Consider the following 16,302-nt stretch of genomic DNA (forward strand, 5'->3'; position numbering starts at 1 on the left):
ATTCAGCTCGCGTTAATTCCTTTTTCCCCCCCCCCCTCCCCTGTCGTCCCGTCAGGTCTCAGGCTCTGAAGACCAAGGAGCGCATGGCCCAGGTGTCCACGGCCGGCAGCCAGATGGGCTTCGGCCGAGGCTCGTCCCAGCCCAACCTGTCCACCTCCTACAGCGAAGAGTACGGCCGCTCGGAGGGCTCGCCCGCCTCCTACCATGGCTGTAAGTTCCCGGCGTGCCGGCGATACAAATATTCCATCGTATTCCACGGCATTGTGTAACTCATTAGTGTAACTTTGGCCTACATCCTGAAAGCGCGCCCCCCCCCCCTCCCCCCGCTCTGTCTCTGGCATGCAATCTCAGAGTTGGGCCGCATTCCTTAGCTTCCTTAACACACACACACACACACACACACACACACGCACACACACACACACACACACACGCACACATCCAGAAGGAAGAAGAGTTCATCCCTCAGTCTCTGTCTTCCAAACGGCAGAAGAGTCTCCTCCTCCTCCTGGTCCTCCTCCTCCTCCTCCTCCTCTCAACCGTCCGTTCACTCCCCCAGAGACACAGCGGTGAAGATTTAGAAGATTTAGAGTATCCAAATGGAAGCAAGTGACTGAACAGAAACAAGATTTTCAATGAGCTGCAGCCAAAGCAGGCGCACCGGGGGGGTTGGGGTGGTGGGTTGGGGGTTTAAAGACGCAGACTCTGCAGTCTGCGTTCACGTCGGCCACGCTTTCTGTCTCTCTCGAATGACCGCTGCTGCCCGCCGTAAACGGCCTGATGATGAAAATCCAGCGGGGAACAACGCGGGGGGGGGGGGGGGGGGTTCCACCGCGTCGTCGTCATCGTATCTCTGGATGTGCAGGGAATTTTATAAACCTGCCCCAGCCGTGCAGCGCCGGGGGATTTGCTGGTTTTGCAGGAAGTTGGTAAAACAGAAAGTTCGGGGGGGTTTTTTGATGGAAAAGAATGTAATGTATTGTATTTCAACCTCTCCCATTTTGCATGATGAACAGTCTCTTTTCTACTGAGGAGGATTATGGCCACGAGAAGAGAAGAAAATGAAGATAGATTTTTTTTTTCAAGTTTCCAATTCGAGAATAGAGTTGAAATTTTGAGATTAAATTAGAAATTTCAAGAATAAAGTTGACGGAAAAAAGACGGAATTTCGTGAATAAAATCAATAATTTGCAGTCATTGTCTATGTGAACTAAGTCCAATTGTTCAGAATAAAGTCGAAAGGCTCTGCGCCCAAGCCTAGTGGAGTACTTCCAGTTTTGCCAGTCTTCTGAACAGACGTAAAGTTCTACACAGTCTTCACTGTCCTAATACTTATGACCACACTGTTGGTGTGCTCAAAGAGCGAGGATTTCCTGGGGACGAAACCCAATTTTTGAAGTACAATTTCACAAGCTGTTCCACAGAAGACATGTTGTCAAGTGACGAAGGTGCGCAAATGCCATGAATTGATTTATGATTCATCTCGAAATTTCGATTTCGAACTATTTTACGTCAACCTTTTTCACGAAAATTTACATTTATTCATGAAAATTCAACTTAAAACTTCGATAAAAATCTCCTTCCTGCAATGTCTTTTCTCTCCTTGTGGCCCTAATCCTCTTTCGTAGTTTTCCTCGATCTTTCGCACCTGCGGGTGAAAGTTGGCAGTCAGTCGAGCGCTTCTCGCCGCTTCTTGACCCCCGTTGGCTGGAATCTCTCCGTTTGCTCATTTCCTCTGACGTTCTTTGCGAAGAAAGGGCAGCGGCGGAGGATCTGACACACACAGGGTCATTGTTTAAGCAAAGTAATGGACGGGTGAAGTCAGACAGGATAGACCAGAAGTAAAAAAAAAAAATAAATAAAAAAATACAGTGAGCCAGTGAGAAACAGGCGGAAGTTAGAGCGCAGCTCTGGTGCCGTTTAATTTTATTGTGTCCAACCTTGGAGCCAAGTTGCAGCCTGTTTTTTTTTCTTCCCCCTTTTCCCTTTTTTTTTTTTTGTTACACAAGCTGGGAAACGTCAAGTCGAAGCTGAAATGTGCGATGAAATGAAGGAGCCTCCCTCCCTCAGCAGCTTTCCAGCCCCGAGATTTAAGGCCGCTGTCGAGGGAGCGTCGGCAAACACGGCAACAGCGGGCGGGTGACAACCCGGGACGGAGGCCCCGCCCACTTTTATCTCGGCGTAACTCTGCGACAGCCGGGGTGCCTGTTTTCGCACTCACAGCGCTGCCGTGCGTCCGGGCTCCGTTTAAAGGGTCGATTCGCACAAAAATGCGACTTGAGAAAAATAAATGACGAAGAAACGAAAGGAGGCTCGTTTGCTCGCACTTAAAATGCAACCCGGGAATTGAAAGATGGCGGGATAGGAAACGTCTGGGCGACCCGGCGGCGCTCTCGCGTTTTTTTTTCTTCCCTCGTCTTGCTCCCGAGTCGCTGTGCGAGGAATGCCGAGCAGCAGCAGCAGCAGCAGCAGCAGATGAAGCAGATAGGCCTGATTCCCACCGTGCGGCGCGAGAAAACTGCGCCGCCTTTGAATCGTGTTTATCTTTCCCGACCCGCTACTGTGCGTCTCACTGCAAGCTGTTGTTCCCACTGAAATCTTGTCTTTCCCTTTTAATGTAATAGAAATTAAAGGGAAACAAATGTAATAGTTTGGAAGGCAATATTTGAAAAGTCTTTATTTTTTTTTTCGATTATTATAGGATTCTCATATCAGTTAAAGTCTCCAAAGAGCTCCAGGAAACTGAATATTAACAGTTATTTAACAATAAAAATCCAATTTTTCCAATCTACAAGGGATGCAAATTATCAATTAATTCCTTGATCGTGAGTTGATTGACCTTATTGATCGATTAATGATTAATTGATAAGCAGCAATTTTTTCTGAGAACCTACATTTTGCAATAAAAAAATGCTTAAGGAAGACATTATTTAACCCTTAAATAATGATGACGGTCCAATGTGAACCATTTTTAATTTAGAGAACAGTAAAAACACCCTAAACATTTATCTTCTGACTTTAAGTTGACTTCTAATGGGCCACATTTCAACTTTTTTTTTTTTTTTTACAAAAAGCCTTGTTTAAAAGTAATTTGTTGTAGGTATATTATTATATGACCATCACAGTATCTACAGGTGAATTGCTCTTTCCTGCCACTACACTGTTATAATGATATTAACCACCCAAGTAAAAAAAAAAAAAATGTAATCAATTGCGACTGATTTAATTTAGTCGATTAATCGACAATTAATCGATTAATTTGTTAACATCCCAACTTCCAACGAGAAGCAGGCGCTGGCGGCTCTTTGCTCAGGGCTCCGACTCCCTCATGTTCGCCGTCTATTTCGGGGCGAGCGTTTCGCGCAGCGTGGCCAAGTCCCACCAGCTAACCAAACACACCTTTAGCCCCCCCCCCTCCACCCGTTCTTTCGTCTTGCCACTCTCCCCCCCGGAGAGATGTGGCACTGAGACGGCGGAGCGGAGAGTTTTCGGAGGCCAGGGAAAGGAGCTCAGATTTCAGCCAAAAGAGTCAAAGGAGCGTGAAGTCGGGGACGGGGACGACTCTCGCGATCAGTACATGTTCTAATAATCCTGCTATGTAATGGAATACATAACAGGCGTCCTGGGGCGCTCGAGGCCGAGCGGGTTTTTGAACGCACTTCAGAAAGGCCGAGCTGCTGATGTCAGGCGGTGACGTCTGTCAAAGTGTGTGTGTGTGTGTGTGTGTGTGTGTGTGTGTGTGTGTGTTCAGAATAATTGGGTCAAACCGTGAGACAATCCGCCAGTGTTCCCTCAATGGGTGGTCCCGCTCGTTTGAACGAAGGGACATTTTTTTTTTTTTTTTTTTGGAGGGTAGCTGCCGGCAAACTTGACAAGCAAAGACAAATTGTCCATCTGCCGCCTTCAGTAGAAGGAAAAAAAAAAACTCCCAAAAGCAAATTCTGAAACCCCGTCTCTTTTATCGATGCTGTCGAGCAGGAGCTTGAACTTTAAGCCACATAAAAGACGGTGTGGTGCACTGACTGGCATTTGCACACCCACATTTTTCACACACGCACGCACGCACGCAAGCAAGCACGCAAAACTCACTGAGCTTTGGCTGCTGAGAAAAGTTCGAAAAGTTCAAAAAACAGCGCGCGGCGCCAAGAACTGCTCGGATGATGATGTCATCGAGTTTGTGCCGTTTCCCACGGAGAAGTGGCACAGTCACGGTTTCGGGAAGGGGGGGGGGGGGGCTCAGCTCTCTGCCCCCACCCCCCTCCCCGGTCAGCCACGGCTCGAGTTGTTTACCTCCTTTTTAAATAAATAATCACGGGCGAGATGTATTGAGTGTCTTGTGTTTGCGTCCATGTGCGGGGAGAGATGCTCACCGTGTGTGTGTGTGTGTGTGTGTGTGTGTGTGTGTGTGTGTGTGTGTGTGTGTGTGTGTGTGTGTGTGTGTGTGTGTGTGTGTGTGTGTGTGTGTGTTTACCGCGCCGCCACATGGCTCAATATAATCCAATCACTTCAACAGACCCTTTCCGTCCTCCTGTGCGCCTAATCCGTCTCTCCTGCAGTCAGACGCTGTTTTTTTTTTTTTATTATTATTATTATTATTACACTAACTAACATCAGCGTCTGTCTGCGCATTGAGTGCGACCCTCGACTTCTGTGTTTTCGCGATGCGAGCGCCGCGTTGCGACGTGTGCGTAATGGCCTTTGTCCTCGCTTGTGTCCGGCAGCCACTTCTCCCAACGCCGGCTCAGAACTGGAGCAGGCCAGACCTCAGACCAGCGGGGAGGAGGAGCTGCAGCTGCAGCTGGCGCTGGCCATGAGCAGAGAGGCTGCAGAGCAGGTAGAGGCACACACACACAAACACACACACACACACACTCACACAATTAATGTCTATCATTACTTTTTTTTTTATTATTTCTTTATTTGATTAGGACAATGCACATCAATTGACATGTCAGCAGACGCATCAATGTAAATATGCCGAGGTTAGCATAAATGCTCATTTTAATCTGTTGTCCTAAGGCAGATTCTTTAGAAACGATACATTGCATACACAATACACTTTGACAAATAGACAAAACACGCAAAGATCTTCCAAACAGAATGAGTTTACTTTCGGCTCATTTCTGACTCCTATATTGCGTTTCATTGCCAAAGTTCATCATGCTTGGCTCCCTAAACCTAAAGGCGCGCGTGTGCTTCTTGTGCTAATTCAGCCTGTGCTGTGTGTTCAAGGAGGATCGCATTCGGAGGGGCGATGACCTCAGACTACAGATGGCCCTGGAGGAGAGCAAAAAGGGAGGCTCCGACTCGGTGAAGCTGCCCAAGAAGAAGAAGGAGGTGAAGCGCGTGCGCCGACTGAAATCTCTCTCTCTCTCTCTCTCTCTCTCTCTCTCTCTCTCTCTCTCTCTCTCTCTCTCTCTCTCTCTCTCTCCCTCCCCCCCCCCTCCCTCGCCCAACCCCAGCTGCTGATTCAGTAGCAGACTACTAAGTTCACGCTTCATTTTCCCTCGGCCTGAACAGCTGCTTCACCCGCAGTCTGAGGTCACACACACACACACACACACACACACACACACGCACGCACACACAGTGCTGACTGAGCTCGTGAAGAAAAGGCCTCATGGCTGCTCGTCACGTTTCAGAACCTGCCACTGAAAAAAAACAAAACAAGCGGCATCTGCAGCCGACCGACTCCTGGCCCCTCGTTAAAAAAAACAAAAAAAAACATTCATCCTCACCTTCTCTGATTGCGATGACCCCCCCCCCCCCCCCCCCGTTCTGACCCGTCTTCTTCTCTCCCTCTCTCCAGCCTCAGTCGGCTCTGATGGACCTGATGGACGTCCCGGAGCCCGGGGCCACCGCGGACCCCTGGGGGGCCGGTGCTGTGGCGGGGGCCAGGGCAGCAGCAGCAGCAGCATCATCATCAGCAGCAGCAGCTGCATCAGAAGACCCCTGGCAGTCTTACGGTAGGAACTCGCACCCTGTTCACGCGTCTGTTTTTTTTTTTTTGTCAAATAGCGGGAGGAGACTTTGGAGATGATGCTGACACACACACACACACACACACACACACACAGACAGACTTGGCTTTGCACCTGCAGCTCATGAGACTGGGGCTTTGTTGAGCAGGAATGCCGTCTCACTGGCTGGGTAGCATTGCAGCGCAGGCGAGAGGAGAGCAGAGGGAGGAGGGAGGTGTCATGAAGGAGAGGAGTGTGGGGGGGGAAGGGGGAGGCGGTCAGATATGCAAATGCTGCAGGGGGAGCAGACGCAGACACAGACGGCTAGTTGTCAATAAGAAACGATGAGTTCGATGTCGTCATGTCTCCCGCTCAACAAAGTCATCGCTGTCTTTTGTCGGTTACGTTCAAAGCTTTGGGGCCACCGAGTCGTCCCTGCATTGAGCTCAGCTTATGAACTAATGATTTTGAAGGCCCTGCGATCATCCATGAGTGCACGGAAGTCAGTCAGGTCGGGCTCAGCCAGTTTCCACTGTCTAATGAGAAATGATTGAGAGACTTACAAGTGTGCAAAATCCTTTGTGCCGGCTGTTTTAAACACGTACACCGTGATGCTTTATTTCCTGTTTTTATGCACACTCGTTATTCATTCTCTAAAATCACATTCAATGAGACATTCAACTGTCAAAGCCATCATTCCATCCTGACTGATTGTCACGCACCAGTCATGTTGTCCGTGAGCCCAAACTGTTGAATGGCAGTCTGTTATGTTCAGAGCCAGTTGCCTTCACTGCTAAACCAGGGAACGAAACCACACAAAAGTTTTCAACTGGCGCACCGGCCAGTTTTTCATATCGAGCGGCTGAACTCGTTGGAGTTTTGGAATCGGGAACGGACGAGTTTAGCACAGACAGACAAAGCCGACCGAGCGGATTATTTTGGATCTCGCCGGCGCTGCAGCACAGCCGTCCGTCTGAACCCAAGCCAACCAGCTCTGCTTCCACCTGGAGGACGCTCAGACTCTCGACGGCAAATTTGAGGCCTGCTCGTTTTATAAAAAAAGAAAAAGAAAGTGACAGCGAGTGTTGATTTTTGTGCATGCCAACTTTTTTTTTCAGTCACAGCACAGTGCGGCTTTCAGTTTAGCACTGGCGAGGGAGGAAAGCAGTTGTTACCTGGGATGCACCCGTACCACTTTTTTTTTTTTTTTTTACACAAATTTCTCATGTACGTACAACTGGCATCGGTGTCACGGTATCATCGCGTATTTTACGAGTACGATGAGAGTACTCGATCCTGGTGGTGTACGCTACCAGGCAAACGTTTGGACACACCTGTTTCTGCGACAGCCGGGGTGCCTGTTTTTACTCCTTTCTACACTGCAGACGCATACTGAAGACATCAAATATATGAGCAAGATATGTGGATTAATGTGGCCAAAGAAAGAAAATGCTATGTCTGTCTGTCTGTCTGTCTGTCTGTCTGTCTGTCTGTCTGTCTGTCTGTCTGTCTGTGTGTGTGTGTGTGTATGTATGTATACATATGTATATATATATATATATATTATACACACATATATGTTTAATACATACGCCATATGTGTTCATCCATAGCTTTGATGCCTTGAGGGACAATCGACGACAGTAAATGGTCATGAAAATGAAAATAAGCCATGAAATCAGAAGTATGTGTCCAAACTTTGCACTGGTAGTGTCGGTGTCAGTGCAACCCTATTGTTGCTCCTCAGGCATTTAGAAAAGTTATTTTCCCAAAAAGCACCGTCGTCCAGTGAAGAAGGTCGTGGCATCAAGGTCTCTTCTGCGTCGACTCACCCGCTCTCCGTCCCCCCGTCCCCCACAGGCGCCGCCCCCAAGCCGGCCGCTCCGGTGGATCCGTGGGGCGGTCCGTCCTCGGCCCCGCCCGTCAAGAGCAGCGACCCCTGGGCGTCCAACTCCGGCCCCGCCTCCGACCCCTGGGGCTCCGCGGCCGCCCGCCCCAAGGCCAACAACGCAGGTGGGCTCTCTGCGGAGAAATCGTCTCTCCACGTGGCGACTCCTCAGAGTCGTCCCTCGCCTCAGAGGACGGCTAAGAGCAGCCGGCTAACGCTCGAGCAGCTACGCTGCTTCGCTCAAGAAGACACCAGCACCTGTTTGCTTGCTTTTTTTTTGTGTCGTCTCTGTGAGTCGAGCTTGTTGTCATTCACACCCGTGCGTGTGTGTGTGTGTGTGTGTGTGTGTGTGTGTGTGTGTGTGTGTGTGTGTGCGCTTGTGTCTGTTTCCATCCGTGTGTGTGTCTGTGTGCGTCTGCGTTGTCCCCTTTCCAGGTAGCTTTGGCCTCTTCACCTCATCCAACGGTACGTCCAAAGAGGACTTCTCCGAGTTTGACAGCCTGCGCTCTTCCTCCTCTGTCCCCACTGGTACTCACCCATGTCTTTGTTTGTCTTGCTGTTGACACCGGGAGTCTGTGTTGTTTCACCCCCCCGCTCTTACCTCCTCCTCAGTGTGTGAAACGCTGCCCCTCGCAAAATGCAATTTTTGCTGTTTTTTTTCTCTTCTGCAGCGGGGGCACGGACACACACACACACACACACACACGCTCACACACACACAGCCTAATTAAGTCGCTAATATGTGGAAGTATTTACAAGCAGTCTCTCCAGTTAATAAGAACAGTTACGTGTTCTGTAAATTCAGATCACTTTATTGGGAAAAACAGATTTGCTGACAAACTTTGCTTTGACCTACTTTTTAATTTGATTTTAATTGGACTTGATGTCTTCCAAGCAAGTCAGTCAAATTGGAAAATTGGATCACGGAATCACCTCAACTTCGGAAAACCTCTCAAATATCGCTAAAAATGTTTTGACGCTCTCATGAGGAGGTTTTTCCAGACGCCTCGATATCGAGGTGCATCGCAAAAGTGTCATGGAAGCACTTTTTTTTTTCTCTCGCATTTTACTCGTCGCCTGTCGTGACGTACAGGGGTCACGTGACCAGTTCACTTCAAGTGAAAACGGTGCGTTGTGTTTGGACGGAGGAGAAGCCGGAATATTTTTTAAAAGTAATCAAAGGGAAGAAATTGTATCAATCATTCTTGACCGCAAACAAACATAAACAAACTGAGGCAAACGTAATTCTGGTATTATCTCGTACGCCTCGTCTCGGTATGTGAAGCTCCTCGGACCTGAGCAGAGGCAGAACGAACCGGAATCGTGTTTGAAACGGATTCCGATCTGCGACGAGCAGATTAAACAGTGGGAGGAGGGGGTAAAAAAACAAAAAAACCCCAGTCGCTTGCTCAGGTCCGGTCAGCATCAGTTTGGTATAATCTGATGCAGCTTTACGTGTTTAGCCCTAAATACATCATTACACCTGAACCGTCGAATCCACGAAATCAACCCCTTTCGCCGTGGCTGACCTCGCACATCAGATTTCCGGTCCGGCCCTCCGATAGAAAACCTCTCCCGAGTCGTAATTTTTCATGGATGCCGCCGCCAGTGGCTTCCTTTACGGATGACGATCCTGGTGAGAAGTGACTGCTGGGAGCTGCTCTGGAGAGCAGCGAGCGAGAAGCCACAGCAGCAGCCGCTGGACAGTGTTAACAACCTGCAGCAAATTAAAATAAATGAATTAAAAAAAAAAAAAAGTTCCAGAAGTTTTCCGTCGAGCTCGTTTGCGAGTTTCTTCACGGCTCGAGCAGATGGTCCAGGTCTGCTGTGTCTCCGGGTTCGCGGCGACACCTTCAAGGTCGAGACGAGAGCCCAGACGAAACACAAACACGGGCTTTGTGCGTGCGCGAGCGAGTGAGCGGAGGACGACCTGCAAGGGCACGGCTCGCTCCCCTCTCCCTGCAGAATGTCAGACTTTAACGGAGCCCCCCCCCCCATTCCCCCCTTTCTCTCTCTCTCTCTCACTCTCTCTCTCTCTCTGCCACCGACACCTGCCCGGCGTGTCTGTTACCTCGAGCCTGGGCGCCCCCCCGTCTTAGCTCCAGTTTCCTCCTCATGGAGACTTCCTTGCGTGTGTCAGACAGCTGGCACCGCAAATCCCACATGCGATGGATCATTAATTAATTGTGCTTGTAGGCTTCACTCTCGTTTGCGGGGAACGCCAACACTGGGTGTGCTCACTGTGGTGGTCGGTGCTACATTTCAGCCTGTTCTACTGACGCTGCAGGAGTTCTAATCTCCTCTCACCGCCGGAATGTCTGCGTTTTTGTTTCTCTGTTAACATCTATCTGTTACTGATCTCGGACGTCCTCCTATTTAGCGCTGATCCCCCCCCTCCCAGTTATCACACTCAGCTGTTTCCTCACCAGTCTTAACGCACCTGCTATTTGTTTTCCTCCATCCAGGTGACGGTGGCATAGCGTCGTCCATGCCCTCCCAGTCCACCCTGGCCAGCAGCAGCAGCCTGGACCTCTTCGACCCCCTGCCCGCCGCCATGCCCGGCTCCACGAACCCGACTCGCATGACCCCCGAGTCCTTCCTGGGCCCCAACGCCGCCCTGGTCAACCTGGACTCCCTGGTGACCAAGCCGGCCCAGGCCCCGGCCGTCGTCAACCCCTTCTTGGGCTCGACAGGTGAGGCGGACGGGAAGGGGAACGCTCGGTGAACCAAAGCTCCACCTGCTTTTCACCGCCCTCGATACGCGGAGTTGAAATGCCAAGTGCCAGCCGCTAGCCGCCTGTTAAAAGGAGTTAGTCACCCGTCCGTCCAGCGGTCTCCAGGAGAGGTTTAACGCTCTGATTGATTCCTAAGTGTGTGGCGACAAAGAGCAGCAAGCTCGGGAAGTAAGCCGAGGCACGTGGCAAGTGCGGGCCTGAACCCACAAAAAAAAGAACGCACACGCGGTCACACCCATCTGCACGCCCGACAGTTGAGTAATTGGCCGTGCCCCGTCGGTGGTGACACTCCACCGAAGCGATGAATCATCCTATGTGGCTGCGGCGGCGGCGCAGGAGCTTGTTTGCGCAAGTCGTGGCCCAGGAAGTCGACGCGTCTGCGATGACGGTAGCGGATTCGACCGGTGGCACGACCCGGGGTTCCGAATCGATGCCGGGGGCGGGGTTAAATCTCGGGAGGCGGGGCAAGCGCGTCGTCTTCACGAAGAGCATTTATCGTGAAGCTTTTTGTGATTCGCTAGTTTTTGACTTTGTACGCCAACGCGTTGCGTGCAGAGCAGAGCGTCAGCTGTCGCTCCACAGCCGCTAGCTGGCGTTAGCCACGTTAGCCGCTGTCAACAAAATACAGTGTTTGTTGCAGTTGTTTGAGCGGAATGTTTTTTACAAGTCATGAAAGAGAAAAATATAACTATCGTTCTTGACAGCAAACAATCGGGGAAAAAACCTAAAGTTGTAATTCTCGTAAAAATCTCGTCTTCTGAGATTTTACGAGAATTACAGCTCATGCACTTCGCACCATTCAATGCAAACACACCTGCAAAATCGCAATTGTACTGTGTCGAAATTTTTAGAAATGTCGCTTTTATTTTGCCACAGCACCTCACCGACGCCTTGTTCTCCCCTCTCCCAGCAGGTGGCGCCGCTCCGGCCGCCCACGCCAACCCCTTCCAGGTGACCCAGCCGGCTCCGCCCACCCTCAACCAGATGCGCATCAGCCCCATGCCGGCCGGCTTCGGCAGCATGCCCGAGCCCATGAGCCTGGGCTCGCTGCCTGCCCAGCCCATCACCATGGTCCCTCTGGCGGGGATGGCGCCCATGGGCCACGGCGTGCCCGGCATGGGGGTGGGCGCCATGGGCGGCGTGGGCGCCAGCGCCGGGATGAACGCCGGCATCCCGGCCTCCATGTCCATGCCGCAGCCGCTCATGAGCATGCCGCCTCAGGCTGGGGCGCAGCCGGCCGGAACCACCAACCCCTTCCTTTTGTAAGAGGAGGGGGGGGGCAGACGACGAGCGGCCCGAAAACTTAAAAAAAAAGAAAAAAAAGAAAAATAAAGCCCCTCCCCCTTTTCTCCTCTCTCGGCTCGTCCGCAAGCGTCGACCATGAACAACGAGATATCTTATCCCATTTATCCCTTTGTAACCTCCTACTAGTCAGGCGGCAGTCCGGCCCCCTCCCACTTTAACACACAACCTTTTGTGCTGCCCCCTCCTGGCCTGACCGCGAAGAGCATCTCGCGTCTTTCTACAGACTTCCAGTAGCAGCAGTAGTGTTTACACTTCCACAGAGGCAGGACAGGACCACCAACCCCTCCCAGCCTCCCCTCACATTGCGCCCCCTCCTCTTCCTCCTCCTCCTTCTTCTTCTTCTTCTTCTTCTTCTTCTTCTTCTTCTGTGGTGGACCGACCAGAGAGTGCGACTACAGCGACGCCAGGATCTTAATCTCTTCACTGGAGCTAATCTTTTATAAGCCCTTTTAGCAGGTTTGCGTATGCGCGCGCGTGTGTGTGAGCGGCACATGTCAGTACTTTTACACTGTGTGTATTCCAGTGATGTTCTTCTTCGACATTCACGTACACACACACACACACACACACACTGGAGTGCAGATGACAGACGGACAGATGTCCCGACAGACGTGTGTCTGCGTGTTTTTCGAGGGATTTTGCACATTTTTTCTCTCTCTCTCCTCCCCCCTCCCCCCGTTTCTTTTTAAAGAAAAAAACAACTAATAAATAAAAAAAATTAAAATAAAAAAAAAAAATCCACGACTGTTGGGCTCACCGCTACACCTTAGCTCGACGGAGGGAGGCCAGCCGCGAGACGCCCCTCAACTCAGCCACCTCATCTTCTCCCTCCCTTCTTCCAAGCCCCTCCCCGTCCCTCCCAACCCCGACCCTCCTCATGAACTCGGCGGGCCGACGCGATGGACGACGCTCGGATGCTCAACCGTTGCTGTTGTTGTTTTTTTCCCTCCTCCTTGTGCGTTGGTGCTTTGCTGATGTGCCGGCTAATGCTTCGATGCTAACAGCCGGGCGCCAGCGTGACGACGAGCTCCTCCCGCCAACACACTACGGATGTGTGACAACATGAACTGTGATGGTCGAAGCAAATGGATGTCATTGGACTATGGGTGTGGGGGGCGGTGGGGTGGGGGGGGGGGGATCTTTTTCTTTTTTTTTTTCTATGTTGTTTCTCGGGTCAAAAGGGAAGAAGGTGTTTCTGTCTGCAACCTGTTTGTGTGTGTGTGTGTGTGTGTTTGGGTGGGCTTTCCATGTCTGAGAGGCCGAAATTTCGCTTTGAACTAGTTTCTGAAAAAAAAAAGAAAAAAAAAGAGCGCCTGTGTGTGATGACGTCACACGCGCTCGGCCGCTCGCTGTCGTGACGAAAGTTTACATCCACGTGGATTTACCGCGCTAATCTATTTACGAGAACATTACCGTGTCGGCTCACGTGCGTACAAACGCGCAAGGCAGGCAGGCAGGGGTTAGTCCCAGGATCAGCCTATTGATAGCGCGGGGGGGCGGGGCGGGGGGGGGGGGGATCCTCCAGCAAACAACCAGTCAGTCAGAGTCCCGTGATGTAAACAAGCAGCTGTTTTGTTTTTCTGTTACTTCTGTTTTGTCATTATTAGCTGTAAACTTTCCTCCCTGGAAGGTTTTTTTTTTTTTTTTTTTTTTTCTCCATTTTCCCCCATCTTGTTACTGTCCACTCACCCTGTGGGCCGACTGCGTACTTCTATTTTCTGTTAGAGGTGCAACAGGAGGCCTGATGATGTCACCAATTCCATCACTGTGTGTTACTTTTGTACGTCGGAGAGATCCATACGTTGGGAGTCGGTGCGAGAAAAGTGTCTCTACTGTGAGCTGTGTTGACACCGACCCCCTTGTCTCTGTAGGTCAGCCGTATCTCCCTCTTTTCCTCCGTTCTGTATGTCACTGCCAGTGTTATTACTGTGTAGCAGGTGTTATTCTTTATCAGTAATGTTTTTCTGTTACGTTTTGGTGTGAGTTGGCGCCCTCTGGCGGTCGGCAGCGGTTCCAGCGCCACGTCGCAGAGCCCCCTGGCGCCCGCAACAAAAAACAAAACAAAACAACAACCAGGTTTTATTGTTTCTCTCAGGCAAAAACGGAGGCGAAGCCCCAAACTTTGCTGCGCTATTGTTTTTGTTTTTGTTTTTTTGTTTTTTTCTTAGGATGATGAGGCGCAGTGCGGTGGAGATAATTGTGATTGGAGGGGGTAGGGGAGTCCTGAGCAGAGACCAGCAGACCTTTTTTTTTTTTTAATCAGAACTGAAATATATGCAAACATCAGCGTCGTCGTCGAAGAAGATGATGTCTCGCGCTTCGCAGAGTTTGATGATTGTTTTTTTTGTTTTGTTTTTTCCCTCGCTCGCGACTAATTCTCGCTCACTTCAAAGGTCACTAAGACGCTCCAGCAGAGCCCGCGTCACTCCGTCACTGCAGCCTACTCGGGCGACTGTGGGCAATACCCCCCCCCCCCCTTCTTCTTCTTCTTCTTCTTCTTCTTCTTCTTCTTCTTCTTCTTCTACTTCTTTTACCGATACGTACAGCAGAAGATAGTCGACACTCCGAACACACAGATTTTACACTGCAGTCGAACTTTCTTTTGTCTCCGGAAGCAGTTTCACGGTCGTTAACTGTGGTGCAGTGACAACGTGGCCTGTGTAGCGAGCTCATTTTGTGTGTGTGTGTGTGTGTGTGAGTGAGTGTGCGCGCGTGTGTGTGTGCGTGTGCGTGTGAGTTACCGTGTATTGACTATGCTTTTATGAAAAAAGGACTAACTGAGCTTACGGACCGTCTGTCTTTATATGCCTAAACAGCCTCCTTTAACCTTTTTTCCATGTCTCTCTATGTATCCTCATAGTACTGGGAGCAGGCTACTTTTTTTTATTGGATACGTGCTCAACCTGTTGGCATTATAACTGTATAATATAATTTATCATTTGTACTATTGTAACATACTGTTCCTCTGTATACCTTTATTATTCTGTGTACTGGGTTTTTTGTTTCTTTTTTTTTTTTTTTTTGTAGGAAAAAAAAAAGTCACCGTGGTATTTTAACGGCATCTAAACAAACACGTGAACGCAGTGAGCCGCACCCTGTCTGAGGAAGAGGAGGACGACTGTAGCTGCATCGGTTGAAAATAAAATGTATCACTTCAGCTCTGTAACACCACTTTCCGTCTTCCTTCTTATTTCTCATTGATTAGAATGAAATTTTGGAGGATTAACACGATGCTAAAAAGTCGCCCTGCTGTCAGTGGACACAACCGAAAAGTAAAGGCCAGTCTCTGTGCCTTGCCCCGTTTGACCTCGCAGTGTTGGAACGGTGCCCTTTGTGACGTCACACAGGGCACTAGTACCTTCTCCAAGTCGGTGGAGATGATGGCACTGCCATCTCGATATTGTTCTGCTCTCTGGAAGCACCGTGCTGCCTCCATCCAAACATGCGTGGCATCAATTTTTTTAGCAGGAAGCTAAAAGCGAGCATTTTAGTGAGATGTGGGCAGTAAACAGATGGTTTAATATGCTGTGTGCTTGAGGGGGGGGGGGGTGAGGATGTATATCTGCCACCAACTTGTCCCTTTGGTCCACAAGTTCTGGAGGTCACCAGAGATGTTGAATCTGGATTCACTGACAAAGGCACCTGTGACGCATGGACACAGGTCAAACTGGCTGGTGGGTCCCCATGTTCGAATATGAAAATATCATTGTGGCATTCCAAAGATGAAATTGGTAAATGCAGATATTCTGTATCAATGTGACGAGCAGTGAAGTGAAATCAACACTTTTCCTATTGGATGCTGCTGTTTTGGGTTTTTCCCAATGCACCGTTTGCACATGTGACAGTGAAATTATTTGGATGATTAAATTAGCTTTTTGTTCCTTTTTACTGTAAGTAATGTTGACTTCCTATTGTGATGGTGTTGTCACTTGAAGAGGTTTGACTTTGGTCAAATGTTGGAAATGTCTGATTATCATAGACAAATATGCTCTATATGTACTTTAACTTGATAAATGTCACTTATTTGTCTTAATAGAAATGTTAATACTAGAGTATCAGTCCTTTATTGAATGAATAATCACACTTAAACGCACAAACATTCGCTTTTGGTAAGATTTATATTTAGAAAAAAGTGAAAAATAAAATAGGAAATACGTTACAAAAGATTTGTTTCAGTTAAAAGACCAGGCACAAAAGACAGTGAGTGTGAAAAGTCCTGCAGCATTTTGTCCTTCCAGTACCTACTGAACTAAAAGTCAAGTGTGATTCTTCACTGTTTCTATGGTAGCGGAGCCTTTAATGTCTTTGAAAAAATGTTTTTGGCTTCTTCTGTGGGCTTAAATGGCAGCCAGCACTGGACTACTGCCATCTAGTTGTTATTTTTCATTCATTTCCAAATTCAGCAGTACCAGGC

General features: G+C 49.4%; 1 protein-coding gene across 5 annotated transcripts in view; it reads left to right on the forward strand.

Moving 5' to 3' along the window:
* The window catches only part of epn2 (epsin 2), a 60,658-nt gene extending 45,604 nt beyond the window's left edge, over positions 1-15,054 (forward strand). For 2 of the 5 annotated variants that reach the window (XM_076023863.1, XM_076023862.1), the window contains 8 exons: positions 56-210; positions 4,722-4,834; positions 5,233-5,337; positions 5,810-5,966; positions 7,821-7,973; positions 8,284-8,376; positions 10,314-10,541; positions 11,494-15,054. In XM_076023863.1, coding sequence (XP_075879978.1) covers positions 56-210; positions 4,722-4,834; positions 5,233-5,337; positions 5,810-5,966; positions 7,821-7,973; positions 8,284-8,376; positions 10,314-10,541; positions 11,494-11,849 — 1,360 coding nt within the window. In that variant the 3' untranslated portion in view covers positions 11,850-15,054. The remainder of the gene's footprint in view (positions 1-55; positions 211-4,721; positions 4,835-5,232; positions 5,338-5,809; positions 5,967-7,820; positions 7,974-8,283; positions 8,377-10,313; positions 10,542-11,493) is intronic. The other 3 variants (XM_076023864.1, XM_076023865.1, XM_076023867.1) reach the window with 3 other exon arrangements.
* The last annotated feature ends 1,248 nt before the right edge of the window (positions 15,055-16,302 follow it).

The sequence above is a fragment of the Nelusetta ayraudi genome, unplaced genomic scaffold, assembly GCF_046127955.1.
Source record: "Nelusetta ayraudi isolate G7.1 ecotype Tasmania unplaced genomic scaffold, CSIRO-AGI_Nayr_v1 ptg000016l, whole genome shotgun sequence".
Taxonomy (NCBI): domain Eukaryota; kingdom Metazoa; phylum Chordata; class Actinopteri; order Tetraodontiformes; family Monacanthidae; genus Nelusetta; species Nelusetta ayraudi.